This window comes from Ostrea edulis, chromosome 3 (genome assembly GCF_947568905.1).
Source record: "Ostrea edulis chromosome 3, xbOstEdul1.1, whole genome shotgun sequence".
Lineage (NCBI taxonomy): Eukaryota > Metazoa > Mollusca > Bivalvia > Ostreida > Ostreidae > Ostrea > Ostrea edulis.
This window is the reverse complement of record NC_079166.1, coordinates 25,177,605-25,196,285: the sequence shown is the minus strand read 5'-3', so window position 1 is coordinate 25,196,285 and position 18,681 is coordinate 25,177,605. Positions and strand designations below refer to the sequence as shown.

General features: G+C 33.9%; 1 protein-coding gene and 1 long non-coding RNA gene across 14 annotated transcripts in view; one reads left to right on the top strand and one right to left on the bottom strand.

Moving 5' to 3' along the window:
• Positions 1 to 18,681, bottom strand: part of LOC125675583 (titin-like) — a 39,770-nt gene that overhangs the window by 3,543 nt on the left and 17,546 nt on the right. For 3 of the 13 annotated variants that reach the window (XM_048913329.2, XM_048913323.2, XM_056157670.1), the window contains 11 exons: positions 16,997 to 17,065; positions 16,401 to 16,547; positions 15,464 to 15,569; positions 14,386 to 14,598; positions 13,037 to 13,159; positions 12,646 to 12,870; positions 7,757 to 7,777; positions 7,040 to 7,171; positions 6,580 to 6,675; positions 4,029 to 4,171; positions 3,269 to 3,346 (listed from right to left, as the gene is read on the bottom strand). In XM_048913329.2, the coding sequence (XP_048769286.1) occupies positions 3,269 to 3,346; positions 4,029 to 4,171; positions 6,580 to 6,675; positions 7,040 to 7,171; positions 7,757 to 7,777; positions 12,646 to 12,870; positions 13,037 to 13,159; positions 14,386 to 14,598; positions 15,464 to 15,569; positions 16,401 to 16,547; positions 16,997 to 17,065 (1,353 nt within the window). Of the gene's footprint in view, positions 1 to 3,268; positions 3,347 to 4,028; positions 4,172 to 6,579; positions 6,676 to 7,039; positions 7,172 to 7,756; positions 7,778 to 12,645; positions 12,871 to 13,036; positions 13,160 to 14,385; positions 14,599 to 15,463; positions 15,570 to 16,400; positions 16,548 to 16,996; positions 17,066 to 18,654; positions 18,676 to 18,681 lie in introns of all 13 variants that reach the window. The other 10 variants (XM_056157674.1, XM_048913328.2, XM_056157673.1 and 7 more) reach the window with 8 other exon arrangements.
• LOC130052521 (uncharacterized) lies at positions 572 to 2,539 on the top strand. Its single transcript, XR_008800867.1, has 2 exons — positions 572 to 2,235; positions 2,391 to 2,539. It is a non-coding gene; the product is annotated as an uncharacterized LOC130052521 (long non-coding RNA).

Below are 18,681 nucleotides of genomic sequence, written 5' to 3'. Positions count from 1 at the left end.
TCATCACAAATATTGACAGTTATATATACATTTTGTCAGTATCAGTAATAAATCCTTGTATTTTATTTCTCAATAAAAACACTGAACACGGGGACATTTCTATTGAACATGAATAAAACATGTTTTTCTGAAAGATGCACATAGAGGATATAAAAACAACGGAGACATGCTTCACCTGCAGAATTCACCTGTAAAATTGTCATTGTTTTGCTAATCATGTAAAACATATTTTTAAAACAAAAGTATATATTGAAAAAAATAACAAGCAAACACAAAAATCCATCATGATATCTGAAATTCTAAACAACCCCTATTATAAGTCTCTAATTTTTTCTTTCTCAGAGTATTTGTTATTTTTAATTAACAATCGGAACAATTATACTTTATTTTCACATTAAGTACTCATACTCACTGTCTTTAATGAAACAACAGATCAATCAAAAACGGGAAATAAAATCCCAGGAAAGCGAACAAGAAGTTTCGAGGGAAGACTTGCAATGATTTTTAATTGTCACTTTGAAATTCGACAATCATCTAAATACCCACATCAATGCCCTCGGAGATAAATTGCACTTGTAATTTTCTCAAACGTTGTTATTTAAATCCAAATTATGTTCTACATTTTCAAGTAAAAGAAATGGCTTTAATCATTAACAACAATATCTCTCGGTATAAACCAATATTGTTGGTATTCTGTAAATTGCTCGCTGTGTGTAGCTTTTCATTTATTTACACAATTTCATGTTGTTGATCAAATTCATATCGGGAAAATGGACTTATAATGCCCGATTGAATTTGATTTAAAGGGGGAAAACAATCTATATCATTTCTAATCTTGGAGACACACAAAGGTCCTTTGAAGACTATCATGTCATTTGAGAATCAGATTTTGAAAAGAAGATTTTCTCATTCCATGCAATATATTATTCAATTTCGTCATTCTGACTCCATTCAATATATGATACACAGCAGGTACAATTCAGCAAAAATAAACACGCAAGGATTAGAATTAATCCTCCACTCGTAAAGAATTATTTACTAATAGATGACATTACTATAAGGGTGTCACATTACTATGAGACATTTCTAGTGTCAAGGAAAGCCTTGAGAGAATACAAATTTAGGGGGTCTGTTTACTTCAGTTGAATTTTATAGCCACCAGGGGGGATTGATCTTCGTGTGCAGTCATGACAAACCATAATGGTACAAAATAACAATAAGATATGAAACAAATATGGTACAATTACATTTTGTCTATTGTGAGACCTCATCTATTGTGACATGAAATACCATCTATTGTGACATGAGACATCGTCAATTGTGAATCGGAACATCACCTAATGTGACACGAGACATCGTCTATTGTGACTCGGAACATCACCTAATGTGATAGAGGACATCGCGGTCTAATGTGACACGGGATGAGAATTCTTTAGATCTCCCTTCAAACCTGTAATTTTCATTTTGAATTCCAAGCACTGGTAAGGGAATAATCGTTATATATTTCAACCACTCATATTTGTTGCAGTTGGAACTTGAATTCAAAGACCTTCCATAATTGAAGCAAGTGCTTTTCTGATTACACAACTGTTGTGGTGGACCAGAGTTTACATGCTTAATAAAACAGGTGACGATAATAAACATTGATCATTTTCATAATTCCTATAAAGAATACAGAATTAAGAGGGCAAATATAGGAAATGGGATCAGGTGCCTAGGAGAAGTAAGCATTACCTGTTGACCGGTCACACCCTCTGTGAGCACTCTGTTTTGATCAGGTAAATGGAGTAATCCATAGTAAAAATCATTATGAAAAGAACAGCGTAACACGCAAAACAGCACACCACCCAAAGACTGTTTGTTATTCCAAATAAGATTGTAATGGCCAATATATACAGCTGAATGTAACGAGTCATATTCCTTGGTATTAAGAGGATCTCCTATTCGGTTGTCTCAATGAACTTAATCATCAACCCTATAAATTTAATATTTCTCTGTTTAAAAATCTTATACTTTTGGGCTAGTAACCATTTATCATGTTTTGTTCCAATACAACCCTGACCTTTGGCCTAACAAACCTTTTAAAAAATTTGAATATATCATCCTTTGGTTATCACTCTTACAGGTGTGAATCATAATATGCCTCAACCAAACGATAATGTAACTTATAGAGAAGAAACCATTACTGTTCACAGACAGATGGGCAGACATGCTGAAATACCCTCAATTTTGCTGGTGAGGACTATAATCTAGATATAAAAGTATCACTCAAATATCTGAACTTGAGTGGTTATGGAATAACTGTACCACCTGCCATGACATTCACTTCCATCAGTAGTTACATTTCTATGAAGTTTCATGTGATTGAAGTTAGTTTTGACTATTTAAAGAGCCTGGCTGCACCCAGACATAGAAACTTTAGACCATCACACTTGAGGACAAGTTGAAAGTCGTGATACCATGCAGATGGACAAACACTAGACACAGTGATGCTTTATACAACTTACAACCCACTGAATAAAATAAAACTGCTGTCAAACTGTCAGGTCTTATCATTGTGAGCAGAAATGTGAACAACAGATGCTGCAAGAGTTGTGCCTCTTCTCAACTGAGTGTGTGAGTGTAAGTGCCTAAACACAGTGTATTCCACTACCATGCTTCAATCTTCAGACAGTGATACTGAGAAACAGGAGCACAAGTAGACCCAAAACCAAACCTGTGTGCTCTTGTTTAGTGATGTATCCACAATAGTTGATGGCAGTGAATGCCAACACCATGTGTCTTACCTTGAAATCAGGGAGGGGAGGGGCAAGAGTAAAATTCCTCAACTCTTTCAGAGTCTGGGAAATCCCCCCTTCAGCATCCTCCTCCTGGAACCATCAGACACACAGACAAAGTCAATACATGACCAGAAACAATTGCATATACTGGGTAGATAAAATCATTGTACAGATATTATTTTAAAAGGATTGGTACAGGGTATGGGAATTTGATACTCTATGGTATAAAACACAACAGAATCAGGTACTAGGGTGGTGCAGAAATCTAGTTACAACAACACAAAACTCTGATTAGCACAAAATGTGTTCAATGTTATCCAGTAGATCAGTTATTTTAATCTGGAATGGATTTGTCATTCTACAACCAGACAATGTCACTGATGTGTAGCGCACTCCTTTCCCATGTATCATTACGGTGATCAAAATGACATCAGAAAAGCATATTCACATCAGACAACCAGTGTCACACTACCAATCTACCAATCTACCTGTGTCTCTGGTCCTTTAGAAGCCTGCTGTTGTACAACCGATCTTGACAAAGACCGAGGCAGAGTTATTCCCTCTTTCTTGCAGCACAAATAGATTATAGGAGGAGACACATTAAATTTAGCATGATTTCACAAATTAAGTGTGACTTCACAAGCAAACAAATCTACACACATACATGCATATATTTGTCAAAAATCTGTCGCATGGAACAATGAAGAGTTTACAAATTAGATCACACAGGTTTGGGTAATTTTTTAAAATTTTAAATGAGCCAAATAAATCATATCTTCTATCCTGTAACCTGATTAATCCACTCTTTTGCAAACAATCTAAAACACCTTTTTTTCAATAGGAAGCAATTAAGTTTTTTTTCCTCTCAATGATTTTGGAATTTTTTTTAAAAATACATGAAAATATCCTATTGCTCAACTTTTCCAAGATTTCTTATCAAAATGTAATTAGAATTCAAATCCTATCAAATATAACAAAGGCCAGTTAGTACAACATACATTTTACCGGAAACAAACATCATTTTTAAATTAGCGCTTTACAAAGATTACTTTGCATTTCACAGGAAACAAACTAATTTTACAATTGACCAGAATCAGAATTATATCTATTGAATTTATCAATTCACTGTGATAAAGAGGGACATCAAGGGACACTGTTGCACAAATGATTACAACAATGAATGTGAAGGAGCTCTGACGGGACCTTGCATACAGGGTCCACCCTGAACACTTTTAATCGATAACCTACCCTGGTTTTCTTGACCGGTTCCTTCCTTGAATCCTGACCAGCTATCAGTGATAGAGGTCCCGTCTTTGTATCCCCAATCATAGGAATAGGGGCCGGGGGTTCCGTCTTCTCCTTCTCTGTGTCCTCTAAGTCTTCTCCGTCATCTGAAAACACGATTTTTCAAGTGTATGATACGATGAGAGAGAGAAAGTACTAAAGATAGAGAGAAAGAACAAACGAGAGCGGGAGAGATAAAGAGAGAGACAGAGAGGCAAAATGACACAGACACAATCTTAATTAAATTAACTTTATGTTAAGTAAGAGATTCAGTCCTTACATGACAAAAGTATGATAAAATTTACAACCTGTTATGTGTTGCTTTTTATATATAAAAAATGAGGCAATCAGTATACAACCATCATAGTTACGACTGAACACATTATTTTAGTGATGGTTTTATTTTTAAATTGCACACTCATTTAGCAGCTATGTGAATAAAAAAAATTGTAAAAGTGACATATATCTTTGAAATATATATGTAGCAATTAAAATATATGAATTTTCTTCTCAAGAAGTTCCTATACAATTTAGGAAAAGAAAATGAACTGAAATGTGTTTTTTCTTTGTAATACATGTAGTTGAAAATATCCAAGAAAAGCTCATTAAAGTGATGTCATATCATAAAATCAACCGCATTTTTCTATGATGAATATGCATTGTACATGTATACCAGAAAGTCATGTATTCATTTTGTTTTTTAAATTAAAAGTCACTTTTTGAGACAAAGAAGGCCTTTAATAATTATAATCTTTTGCAAAAAATGTCAAACATAAAGAAACAAATTTGCCAATGCCAACAACACTAATATACAACAGTTCCATGCAGATATACAAATGAACACCTTGTTTGTTTAAGAATCACATCCATTAAAACAATGATCCAAACAGAAAAAGTAAATCATCCAACCAATTCTATAACTGAATTACACTAGAGTGCTGTAATTCTGACAATTACACCAGGATGCCGTAAATCTGATAATTACACTAGGATGATGTAAATCTGATAAATATACACTAGGATGCTGTAAATCTGATAAATACACTAGGATGATGTAAATCTGATAATTACACTAGGATGCTGTATATCTGACAATGTTATCTCAATAACTGAATTATACTAGGATGCTGTAAATCCGACAATGTCATCTCAATAACTGAATTACGCTAGTCTGCTGTAAATCTGATAATTACACTAGGATGCCGTAAATCTGATAATTACAATAGGATGCCATGAATCTGATAATTACACTAGGATGCTGTAAATCTGACAATGTCATCTCAATAACTGAATTACAATTGGATGCTGTAAATCTGATAATTTTGGTGTAAAGAGTTTTGGAATTTCTTTTTCTTTTTTTTTTTTTAAAGTTGTTTGAAATGCAGGTGCCTTTTTTGTAGACTTTCATTATATGAAATTATGATATAAAGAACTTTAATAATTAGCAAAAATTTGCAATCTGCTAAAAAGGTAACATTTTCAACACACCAAAATTACCTTATATAAGCTAGTACTAAGAATTTATAGATTTACCCAGGGTAGAACATGCTAAGTAAGGAAACTGGCTTAGTCACTTTGGAGAATTAAATTCTTAACTGATCCCATCATATTTTCACCAGTTCTTCATGATAATCCAACTTCCTTAAAAAAAATCATACAATGTATATGACCCTCAATATCTACTAATGTCTACCTCAGAATCCTTAATGTAGTTTAAAGTAAAAACTTTTACTTAAGTTTGCTTTCTAATGTGAAAAAGTTTTTTCTCCCTTTTCTTTGACATAAAATGTAAATGTCCATATGTAACCCATGAACTCAAGAGCTAATTATACATGTATGTCCATGTGATCTTTGTGTTTTTTAGTGGTTTTTGCACAGATGTTGGTGAAAGGTGAAGATAGCGAACATTGACCAATCTCATAACTCCTTTAAGGAATACAAAATAGACAGTTGGGCAAACATGGACCCTGGATACACCTGAAGTGGGATCAGGTGCTTAGGAGTAAGCATCCCCTGTTGACAGGTCACATCTGCCGTGAGCCCTATATCTATATATTGCATGGTCATTAGTGCAGAGAAAAGCCACATGTCTGAGTGGACGACCATGACATCCTCTCATATACACCCACTGCTGATGACAAGGATCAAACCCAGATCTCAAAGAAGTAAGCGTGCTACCACTACACAACCCAGATAACAGTTAAACCAGACAAACACCAGACAAAACTTTGATCAGAAAAACTCATCTCAGCCAAAGACGATAGAGTTGAAGCATTATGAAATTTTTGCTGAATGAGCATGATTGTGAACCAGTGTACCAAGTGGGTTTTCCATAACACTCTGCCATGTGATGATGAGAAAATGATCATGAAAAAAAAAACTGCGGTGATATCGAAACGAGACAACGTTTAACTCATGGTGGCGAAAGAGTGTACAAACTCCACATAGAGCATGCAACAGTGGTGGTTATATTGAACGGTGCTATGCTGCTGCATGCAAACTGTGACCTGATTACCTCCCCCTACATCCAGCTGGGATATTTCGGGCAGCCGTGGAGTATTTGGAATAGAAGAGCTGGGAGTCGGGACCTTACCGACTGATTTCTTTTTTACTGAATTCATTTCATAAAGTAAAAAGTGGTGGAATGTGAAGTATTTTTTATCATAAATGTAAAAATTAGTGAACATTCTGTCATAAACTTAAACATAGTGAATATGCTGTCATAAATATCAAAATGGGGGAATTTTCTGTCATAAATGTAAAAATTAGGGAATTTTCTGTCATAAATTTTAAAAATCAGAGGATAATTTGTCTTAAATGTAAAAATTGGTAAATATTGTCATATATGTAAAAAAAATCAGTAAATATTCTGTCATAAATGTAATAAAAATATCATTTTCAACAAGTACACATTCCTAAAAAAAGGTTTTTTAATCAAAGTGGTTCTGAAATTTCACCTCTACATTAGCTATTACCTGAGTCTCCCTTGCCGTTTTTTAGTTTGCGGATTATGGTTTTAGACGTTGCTTTCGTTTTTGATTTGCTGCCTTTTTTGTCGTTCTGCATCACTGATTTCACTTTGGATACAGTAACTTTGTTACTGGAGGCTGAAATGAATTTGTGAAACTTACAGATAATACAATTGTATGTAACATTCCTATATATACAGACGCAATGTATGAAAGGTGAAGATAACGTACAGTGATCAATCTCATAACTCCTATAAGCAATACAAAATAGACAGTTGGGCAAACACGGACCCCTGGATACACCAGAGGTGAGATCAGGTGCCTAGGAGGAGTAAGCATCCCCTGTCGACCGGTCACACCCGCCATGAGCCCTATATCCTATATATATAGTATAGCATTTTTTTTCTGCGGGTCTAAAATTTGGTGATTTGCTGGCTCAAAGGTATGCTAATAATTTTAGTGGAATAAATTTTGGTGGATAAAGAAAAGTTATCTCTCTTGCAGATATTGAAGTCGCAATTAGGTGCGATATTCGGTGAGTGAAATTTTGGCGGAAAGCTACCTTACCACTAAAATAAGCCAAAATCACTCTGCGGGAAAAAAAGAAACTATGAGGTATCATTCCTACATTAAACTCGGTTCAATGTTTTAAATTTACACAGCTGCATTGTGAATTGCATTTCAAATGTTTTATTTCATATCATATTACTTCATTGAAATTACCTTTTTTGACTTTCTTTGATTCTACAATAAAAAATAAAAATAAAACAAGGCAATGAATAAGAGTCACAAAGATTATAACAAATAAAAGTTAACCTATTACAGCAAATTTAAAGAATTGTGTAATTCATAAATTTTAACTCAAATTCAATGAACAACAAGCACATACAATATAATTATATACAAAAAACAAACAACTATATTTCTAAAATTTACAAAATACTCAGCTCATTGTTAAGGTTAATGAATACATAAGTGCATCATTATGACAACACAGGGTACATATACACATATCAAGTACTGTGCTAACAAATATACCTCAAAATCTCGAAAAATGTGTTGTGGATTATTTCAAATATTGGTAGTACAAGAACACTTATTTTGGGTGGAGAAATTTTTGTCACAAAGCCTTCAGAAATGATTTATTGATTGATTGATTGATTGTTTTGCTGTTTTTCACCACACTCAACAATTTTTCAGTTATCTAGCTGGTGGCACCCATGCAGTTTTTATTGGTGGAAGAGAGAACCCAGATACAATGTACCTGGAAAGAGACTACCGAACTTCCAAAAGTAAACTGGGAAACTTTCTCACTTACCGGCGTGAGCAGGATTTGAACCCACGTGAAAGAGAAAAAGATTTGAAGAGAAAAATGCACAGTCCATCTTCCTGATGTAAGTTGACTTTCAGCTTATTGAATGAGTGAATATTTAAATCTCAATTGTAACACACAATTTGATTGGTTCATCGAGATTCAACAAACCAATTCATATCATATCAATCTGGCCATCTGCCAAACTTGACATCTATAGGAATGATATATTATAAATCACATTATATTTTTTTATTACACATAAGGATTTGGAGCTAGGCTGATATTCAGAGGAGGAGGGGGTTACAGGAGTGCAGCACACCTCCCCCATCTTATTGAATATTTTTAACAAATATGGTCATCTTTTGCCATGGAGGGGTGGGGATGCATGGTCTTCAATCCTCCCTCCCATTTTTTTTGAGTGAAAAGGTATTAACTTGGGTTGCAACCCGTATATACCCCTTTGAAAATTTCTAGATCCACCACTGATATTTAAAAATAGATCATTTGATATATACAAATTAAGTGCCCCGGTCATTTCATATCTTTTAAAATTGCTGATTTTTTTTGTAAATGATATATCATTATAAGGTCAACAGTACATTTACATGCCATATTTGTAATAGGTACAATAAACTATAATTGATTCTGGTGTAACAGGAAGGGCAAAAATGCAACGGACCAGACCAGGATTCAAACCCGGCCCCCCTGAATCTCCAGTCTGGGCTCTACCAACTGGGCTATCCGCATGGCCACCAGCGATCGAGTCCGGCCGACCCGCAACACTTTGTTGCATTAGAGTCAGGCTTCTTCTCGAGATTTTAGGCTATTCATATATACAAGCATCAATTCAAAATGGTAATTGCATGATACAATATCAGTAATTAAATCTAAATAGGAAAGCTAAAATAAAGTTTAAATAGGATTGTTGCACCACACACATAATAGTAAATGTGATTAAAGGGGAATAACTCTTAAAAATATAGTCAGTATACTGTGGTCAGCAAAATGAATATGATACACATGTGAACATATAGTATTACAATTAAAACTTTGATTAATAATGGAAATGATTAGATAATTAAGTCTAATAATTATTCTTAATGGAAATGATTATAGATAATTAAGTCTAATAATTATTCTTACGAACAGGTACATATATCTGAGCTACATTGTATGTTAATATGTTAAGCATATTAATTATAGAATACAGCAGGGGAGGGGGTATGGAGTTATGGTAGTATATTACATAATTATAGAATACAGCCAGGTCACATGTACGGGTACAGGGGGTATGGAAGTATTAACAGCAAACTTACTCCTCGCCGATGAAAGCTCAGATAATTCTTCTTCTACCAGAATTTCTTCTAGTTAAACAAAAGTTTCGTTTTTAAAGTATATTTCTTATGTAAAATATAAGGTATTAATTACTATCTACAATTTCAACTATAAATTTGCATCTGTTATCTCTTTCAATTTCAATACCATCATATCAATACAATTAAATCATTATATAAATACCAACATTTAAATTTGTGTACCATCATTAATATGATTATCCATTATGAAGAGGACAATTAAACACATGCTTTCCTGCAAACCAACTGACCTTCCAAACGAATTAGTTACAGAAATTTATCATGGTATACTACCAAAAAAAAGATGATTTTGAGACTGACTTTTTCTTTATTAGGAATAAATGCCTATTTTGTTTGTATTGTAGGGTTGTGAAAGCAAGGAATAAATTCTTCACAAACGGTTTGTCCCAAACTCTCGTCTTCTGGAAGAGGAGGTCATTCAGACACTTAATTCACATGCAAGTATGAGAATATAATTAATTTTTTAATCAGCTAATTAAGCCGATTGCACAGAAATTAACTTCAACTGTTTCCATTGTCTTCATTATAAGGTTTTATGTTCAGTTGGAAGGTCACTTGAATGTCACAGTTTCTATTTATAATAAAACAGTGACACAACAAGGGTTTACTATGGAAACAACATCAGTATACTGTAAATTCCGAAATATACGTGAGAAATATATCATCCCGTAATTTTGCGAGAAACATCACTCGCAAAGTAAAATTATCCGCTTTTATTTTCATACTGCTAATATACATGTAAAAATTCTTGATCAACAGATCACTCGCAAATTTATGCTCTCGCAACTTGATGTATATGAGTAATTTCACGATATTGAGTACTCGCGTAGAATAAGGAATTTACGGTAAGTAAAAATAAAGTTCATTGGTTCAATTTTATACATGCACATGGATAAGGTATATAAAATGTCTGTCACTCACTATATCACCTGTTGGATAAAACTCTAATTATGTATGGATGTAAGGAAGGGACGTGTCTCTTACATAATGTACATGTATAATGCTCACAGTATCTAACATATTATGACAGAGAAATTTAAATGGAGTATTTTCATTTTATCATCATGAAATTAGCTTTTCATGCAATCATTGATCATTTTACAAGTCTCGCATAATATCGATATTCTTTTTACAAGTATCACAGAATCATTAAGATTTATGTTCTCTCAATTTTCATGGGTATACCCCTATCCCATGAATTTCAAAGCACAATGAAATACACAATTTATGTTCACAAAATTACTTCCCATCAAAACTGTAAAATACTGACTCATGTCACAATATACAAAAATGTGTTCCCACGAATTGAAATAATTCTCCAGTACATTGTCTGTGTAGTGCATATCATAATCATTAAGCTTTCCTGACTTTCATTTAACGACTCATTATGAAATGAAAAAGATCTCACAGGAAAATAGCTGGTTGACTTGCAATATTGTGGTTAAAGCCCCAAAGGACCTTTTGATAAGTAAAATCCCATGACAATTATCTTGTCAAATATGAAAGGAACATATCGTAGATAATAATTCAAGAAACACCAAATATGTCTTACACATTTATCCGAATTCTTCCTAATAACACCCTTAGATTAAAAAAAGCGTTTACTCTAAAGCTTAGCAGCAATTTGCTTCACATGCAGTCAGAGGCCATCTCCATGCATGATAAAACTGTTTAATGCTGAATTAGTTTGCCCTTGTTCAGATCTTCAAGGAGAGCTGTACAGCTATGTAATTGATTTTAAATTTACTGACAGAAAAGCAGTTATTCTCATGCTTTCTGAATTGTTGGATATTACCCCCTCAGCCTGGAGATTTACTGTAATTGCTGGAAAATCGAAATGCGTCTTTAAGAATTGCATTGTACTTAACAAAATTTCTTTGCCATTATTTTCCACCAATTCTAACAAGGCAAGAATCATTTTCTACACACGCAATGCTGCTGGACTATAGTGTAGATATTGGTATATGATATTGGTATATTGTATTGATATTGGTATATAATATTGAAATATTATATAGATGTTGGCATATGATATTGTAATATTGAGAATATTTCACTCATATGGAGATGACACCACTGCCGGTGAAGGGCTGCAAAATTTAGGCCTACGCTCTGTGTTTATGGCCTTTGTGCAGGGAGGGATCTTTATCGTGCCATACATGCTGTAAATTGGGGCCTTAATTGGCGTTTTGGGGGTTTCATCTTAAGGAGTCTTTCATCTTTAGTCGCCTCTTTATTCTTATGACAAGCAAGAGGTACTGAGGACCTAATCTAACCCAGAGCCTCACGGAATGAAAATATTGATATTATATATAATATTTTTATATTGTACAAATATTGATAATTCCAATGTTATTTATTACAATTGTTTTAATTGGACAAAAATAAAGCTGAACAAGAGTTTACACATCAATAAATCCGAAAACGCGTGATGTATTCATACGCACCTGAAAACATTGAATAACACAGAGCGGGGAAAGTATTCAAATTCTTGAAATTCTTATTACAGCAAACGAATTGGAATGATACAGAATCAAACATTCTTTTTGAAGAGTTTATCGATGTGTAAACTCCAGACACTTTACTCACAAACTTAACATCAAAAGTGCTTCACACTTTTATTTACATTGATATATATAATTGTATAGCACCAGCAAATATATTGGATATAACAGTAGTTGTGTTACATGTTACTGGTGTGATATAAGACAATGATATATGGTGATGATGTCATGCTAGTTAAATACTATATATTTGTACAACACTCGGGGGTTCTTTTGATTGGTGTGAACTATAAATGAGCATGCAACTCGACATAAAAATGGAGTACATGTCGTGGTAATATTAGTAACATGACAGTGATTGCACAGAGTACACGAGATATGGGTGACATATCGTGCTCGACACAACACCCGAACTACCTCTGTCAGTCTCTGGTTCAGAATCCGGAAAAGGATCAGGCAGAACCAGTGCTTCAACTGGCTCATTTTCAACTTCATTTTCAACTGGTTCAATTTCAACTACTTCAACCACTGATTCTGGTTCAGATGGAGTAGCAACAGGGGATGGAACGGGCAATGTGTTGTTTTCTGGTTCCGGTTCAGGAGTTTTCACGGTTGGTTCCTCAAACACTGCATCATTTTCAGCTGGTTTATTATATAGAAACCTTATTGTGTTGATATTGCCAATCAACAATTACAGTACACTAAGAAATATCAAGATGTCTTACCCCCACACTGCTAATTTTGAATATGATTTTAAGAAACTCAGACTGAAATGATAATCAAAAGATTTGTAATAAATCGAACAAACCTTCATCCTCTCCATCTTTCTCAGTTGTTTCCATGGAGATGGGAGGGAGTGAGTTAGTGGAACTATGATGAGAGGATGCCTGTTCTCCATCATTGTCCAAAGAATTGCCTTTCTTACCGTGATCTATAAAACAAAGAATCGCCTTTCTTACCGTGATCTATAAAACACAGAATCACCTTTCTTACCGTGATCTATAAAACACAGAATCACCTTTCTTACCGTGACCTATAAAACAAAGAATCGCCTTTCTTACCGTGATCTATAAAACAAAGAATTGCCTTTCTTATCACGATCTATAAAACAGAGAATCACCTTTCTTACCGTGATCTATAAAACAAAGAATCACCTTTCTTACCGCGATCTTTAAAACAAAGAATCGCCTTTCTTACCGCGATCTATAAAACAGAGAATTGCCTTTCTTACTGCGATCTATAAAATAAAGAATTGCCTTTCTTACCGTGATCTATAAAACAAAGAATTGCCTTTCTTACCGTGATCTATAAAACAGAGTGCGCCTTTAATATCAAGGTGTGTGTCTTACATCAAGGCTTTTCATACATTATAGGGGCATACAATTATAAGCTGCCATTTATTACCAAAATGACTATAAATATTATAGTCCATAAAATTCACCATACACTGACAAACTGAAATTCATACATCTTGCAATCTTCTGTTGTAATTTTGACATAAGAATTTCATTTGCTTATACAGAAACAATGACAGAATTCCATCATTGTATGGATTGAGTGATTGATTGTATATTTTAATGCCCCTTTTGAGAATTTTTCACTCATATGGAGATGCCGCCATTGCCGGTGAAAGACTGAAAAATTTAGGCCTATGCTCGGTGCTCACAGGGTTTGAGCAGGGAGGGATCTTTATCATGTCACACCTGCTGTGACACGTGGCCTCGGTTTTTGCGGGTTTCATCTGAAGGACAGCCCCATTTAGTTGTCTCTTACGACATGCAAGGATATTCTTACCCGGATCCCCACGGGACTAATGTATGGAAGTAAATAATTCATTGCAGGGAATTTTACATAATTTTCGCAATCTGATTAAAATCAGCTCCTCGATCCGCTAGTGACAAACCGAAAGAAACAAAGGAGTGGATTGAGGAGCTGATTTTAATCAGATTGACAATTTTCATAAAATTCAATAAGAGTCACTTTTTTCACTCTCAGATTTGTTTTTCTTCATTTCTTAATGCATGCATGCTAGCATTTTTATCACTGTTCTGAATTAAGATATTTTTATATAGTAGTGACAGCTGATGACCCCCGTATCTGAAATATACCAAGGTGTGTAACTTTTCTCATTTTTTGTTAAGAATTTAGACGATCAACCTGATTCCGATTCTTTGCGTTCCGGGTCCTCCTCTGTCTGTTTGATCTGAGAGCCTCCCTCTGAGCTTCCATCGATCCTGGAGGAGTCCTGGTCACTCTCCGGTTTCTCTTCTCCCCAGGATTCTTTAGGAATGGAAATGAGATCCCTATTGTTCGGAACCGTCATAGTCTTCTTAGGGGACAAAGACGGGGTTCTAAATCGAACTTTTAATCCTGAAAAATTTAGACATCTCTTATCAGACTCCACATTTGACACATTCATCATTCACACAATGCATAAAGTCTTGAAATCTAATAAAAGACTTTGGAGGATTTCTGCTCATAAATGGTGTATTGAGGATCACAAAGCTTTAAAAGAAGCTGTTATATTAAAGGTATTACTAAAGAGATTTAACATCAGCTCATATGCGTGTGAAATGAGAGGTAACTTTTAATCTAAACATGTACGAATGTGCAGATTACGCTGTAGATAAGATTATATACTAGAATGACTCGTTTTAGAAAAATCATCAGGCATGTTTGTGGGGTCCTCAATTTGGGCTCTAAGAGTTGTTACAGTAATTCTTATTAAAGAAGCGGTCACCTCTGAGTCATGCTATATCAGAAATATTAAGTGATTTATCATACAAATGAATATTTCTACATGTAATACTTTATTGTACTACAGGTGAACATTAAGAAAATCATAACCATTTATGTACCACCTGTGCATAAAAGATATCTATTGACAGATTATTTTCTAAAAATGCTTTTTATACACTCATTAGTATTTTAATGAGTAGTGGTCAGCCGGGTTTGATCACCTGTGGCCAGATAAGTTTATTGATTGAACACCTGACCAGAGATTCAGAGGGCCTGGGTTCGAATCTCTGTCTGGTATGTTTTTTTCTCCCTTCCTGTTCCAATTGGGAAATATAGGGTTACCTGCCCTTTAATGTAATAAAATGTATGCGCAAGAGCTAAATTACAGACCATGGTTAAATGACACAACGAAAAGGACACTGTGAAATTCTGTGATTTTGCAGCATTCAAATTTGATTGTAAAATATCTTAAGACAAGCATAACAATTTTTCCTACTTCTCTCTGACATGGGTGAGTGTGGAGAAGATGAGTTTTTTCTCTGTTTCCGTAGTTCTAACATCTCTGCATTTCTTCGTCTCATTGCTTCTCGTTTCTTCAATGTCTATATAAATTAGTGCAAAGTGAATAAAATTAATGATTTCAGATTTTTTTTTCAAATGTCAAGCACAATTAATTTTGTAATGCTTTAAAGCTACAATATTTCAGGACAAAATTCTAATAAATAAATCAGTATATATTTCTAAAGACATCAAATGAAGCTTTATATAATAAAAGAAATTCAATTTTAAATTTTTCAATTAAACTTAATATACATATACATGTACAACAGCTGAGGCAAGGTGATGTAATTCCTTGAAAAAGAATTTTTTGGATAAATCTACTCTACAATTAAGAAGGACTTAAATTTTCACCTCAGAAATTAAAGAAAAGAAATTCAAAATATTAATCTGTGTAGGCAATATTGTATTAAAATAATTACACATAAAATTGAACTAATAATGATAATAAAAAAAAGTATGTTTCAGAAATTTTTAAAAATTGTGCAAATGATGATTTCGATAATGATTTAAACGATGATTTTGATAATATAATGACCATTTACAACATATGGTGGCTGGCAAATTCATAATGTGCATTCCTTTTAGTAAAATGTTACTGCAAAGCATTAAAAATGCAGTAAAATTTTGATATTAAGCAAAGCCTTCAAAATATATATGTGCTGTCTTTGAATTGTTACAATTAAGACCTATTTCAAAACTAAACTGAAAAATTAACAGAAAATTGTGAAAAGAATACAAAGCAGCAATGAAATGTGGAAAAATTAAAATGTGGACCAAAAGTGAGAAAAATCCAACAAAAGAACTAAAACCACGGTAATGTGTGGTTTAGAGGTAATAATCATGCATTTTGTGGTATTTTAGTGCCACCATACCATCAACCGCCGAGCAAATGCGTGCTCTTGACTTTGATGTTTCGATTGATTCTGGAGTTTCAAACTCAACATGTGTTGCTCAAACCGTTCACAATTCTGGTGCTGGTCTTGTGACAGAAAATCTCTATGTTTCTGTGCTGCCACATGCTGCATGGAATAATCAGAACATACTGATGCTGTACATCATTTCACCATCAATAAAATGGTACATATATTTCTACAGATGAACAAATCATTATGACATGAAAAGTATTTATCAACCTTTACTTACCATTTCCATTGTATTCGATTATACTCTTTCAATTTCATTTGTTAATAAAAAGCACAAATACACTGCAAATTCAATTAATCAAAGTACTGAAAGTACTACTAGATCTATGTATTACTGGAAATTACTGTAGAAATAATCAGAATGAATCTATTAGTGAATACACGAAAGAAAACTTCAAAACATATTAATCCCCATTTCCCTAAATCCACTGTAAGCAATAATAATGAAAAAATAATTTGAAATAATATTTCAGAAGATACTTTTACAAGCAAAATATAATATCTGCACCCCACCCTGTGTATTTAATCCTATAGGAACTCATTACCTCTCTTATCAATTTTTCCACCATTGGAGCATTCCCTACAAAGCTTACATAGCCAGCTTTGGACTGATTCTGAAAACAAGAACCAAATACATCATGGTGCTAAAGGACTGATCGACATGCTGAAGTAACTGAATTGGGGAGGGGAACCAGACTGATTTTCAGGTGCTGCTTGGAAACCATGACCACTGGACATTTAAATCTTTCCCAATTTTTTCTACTGTACACAGTAGTGCAAAGTACTGTAATATCCACAATTTCTGGTTTTTGTTTAAGCCAAGAGATTCTGAGTTCATCAGAGACTTTTCTGGTTGGGTTACATAATACTGTAGGATTACACAAAGTAAATGAATCTCTGGAGTGACAGTAATCAATTGTTCCATACTGTAAATCATTGTGCAGTGACACAGTGTGTTATCAGAATTCTGACTGTAATCATATTTGAACACACTTTTTTTTTTACCATGACAGTTCATGAACAGAAGTACCCTGGCCAGTCCAAATTAATTAGTAAACAGAATTAATAATCTGAAATATCTAAACTCAGATAAGAAGGGGAGGAACAAAAGAAGATAAACATTCATTTATATGTACTTAATAATGGCAAGGTAAATTTTGATTTCTAAAAGGCCCTTGATCCATGTGTTTAATACTTCACTCATTCATTTTCTAGAGAATTTCTGAAGTGGATGTATTGAATAATTTCTCTTGTCTGTGTAGATGAATTATCTGGATTTAGGTTGACATTGAACACAAACACACTCTGCAGAATGCCAACTGAAAGAAATTGTAAGACCTAAAGTTGTCTGGCACAGAAAGATGGTATGTAGATGGAACTGTCATCATTCCTTTCAACAGACCCATTGTAATGGATATATAGACATTACTGGACATGTAAACTTGTCAGCATTTTTAATGGATGTAGACATTAATTCAAACCATTGAATCTGACTTTGATGTCACAACCAGCAGTTTTCACTATACTGATACATCACTAATTCTTCTAGCTTAATGTTGCTAAGTTGTAATTGCTAGATTTTCCTGGGATTTTAAGTTGGAATTCAACTGGTTCTTCTCAAACTTCAGAAAATGAAAACAGATTGCTATAATTCTACAGAGAAAATTATAGAAAGAGAATTCTACACTAGCCATTGCTCTCACTTTAAAGCCATTATACAGCCAGCACACAATTAAAAAGACGACAATGAAACAGAGCTCGGTATTTAGTGTTGTGCCAATAATCAGATATTGGTAAGTGACTTTTAAACTCCTCCATTTTCTATGAGAATGGATCATTCAAAAATTTAATGAGCCAAGTAAAATATTAATTACCAGACACTATTACCCAAATAATTAAGGACTTAAATCCCTGCTTTGTTGATCCTTAATTAAGAAGTGGGCTACACTCTAGTGAGGATTTAAGTGTGGGGTTTACATTATTTTGGCATATACCATTTTACACTACAGGGTCAAAAATCAGTCAATTTTAAAAGTCCTTCAATCAGTGCGCTTATAAGAGGTGCTCTGAAGCTGTAGAGAATTAGTGTTTGAACTACATCTGCTTTGCTTATGATCTAATTAATTTCAATCAATTTACTTTTGGACTGCACTGAACTTTAAATTGCTTGTCATTTATATGGTTTCTATGTACACACACTTACTTTCCTCTCGAGGCCTGGTGTCTGAAA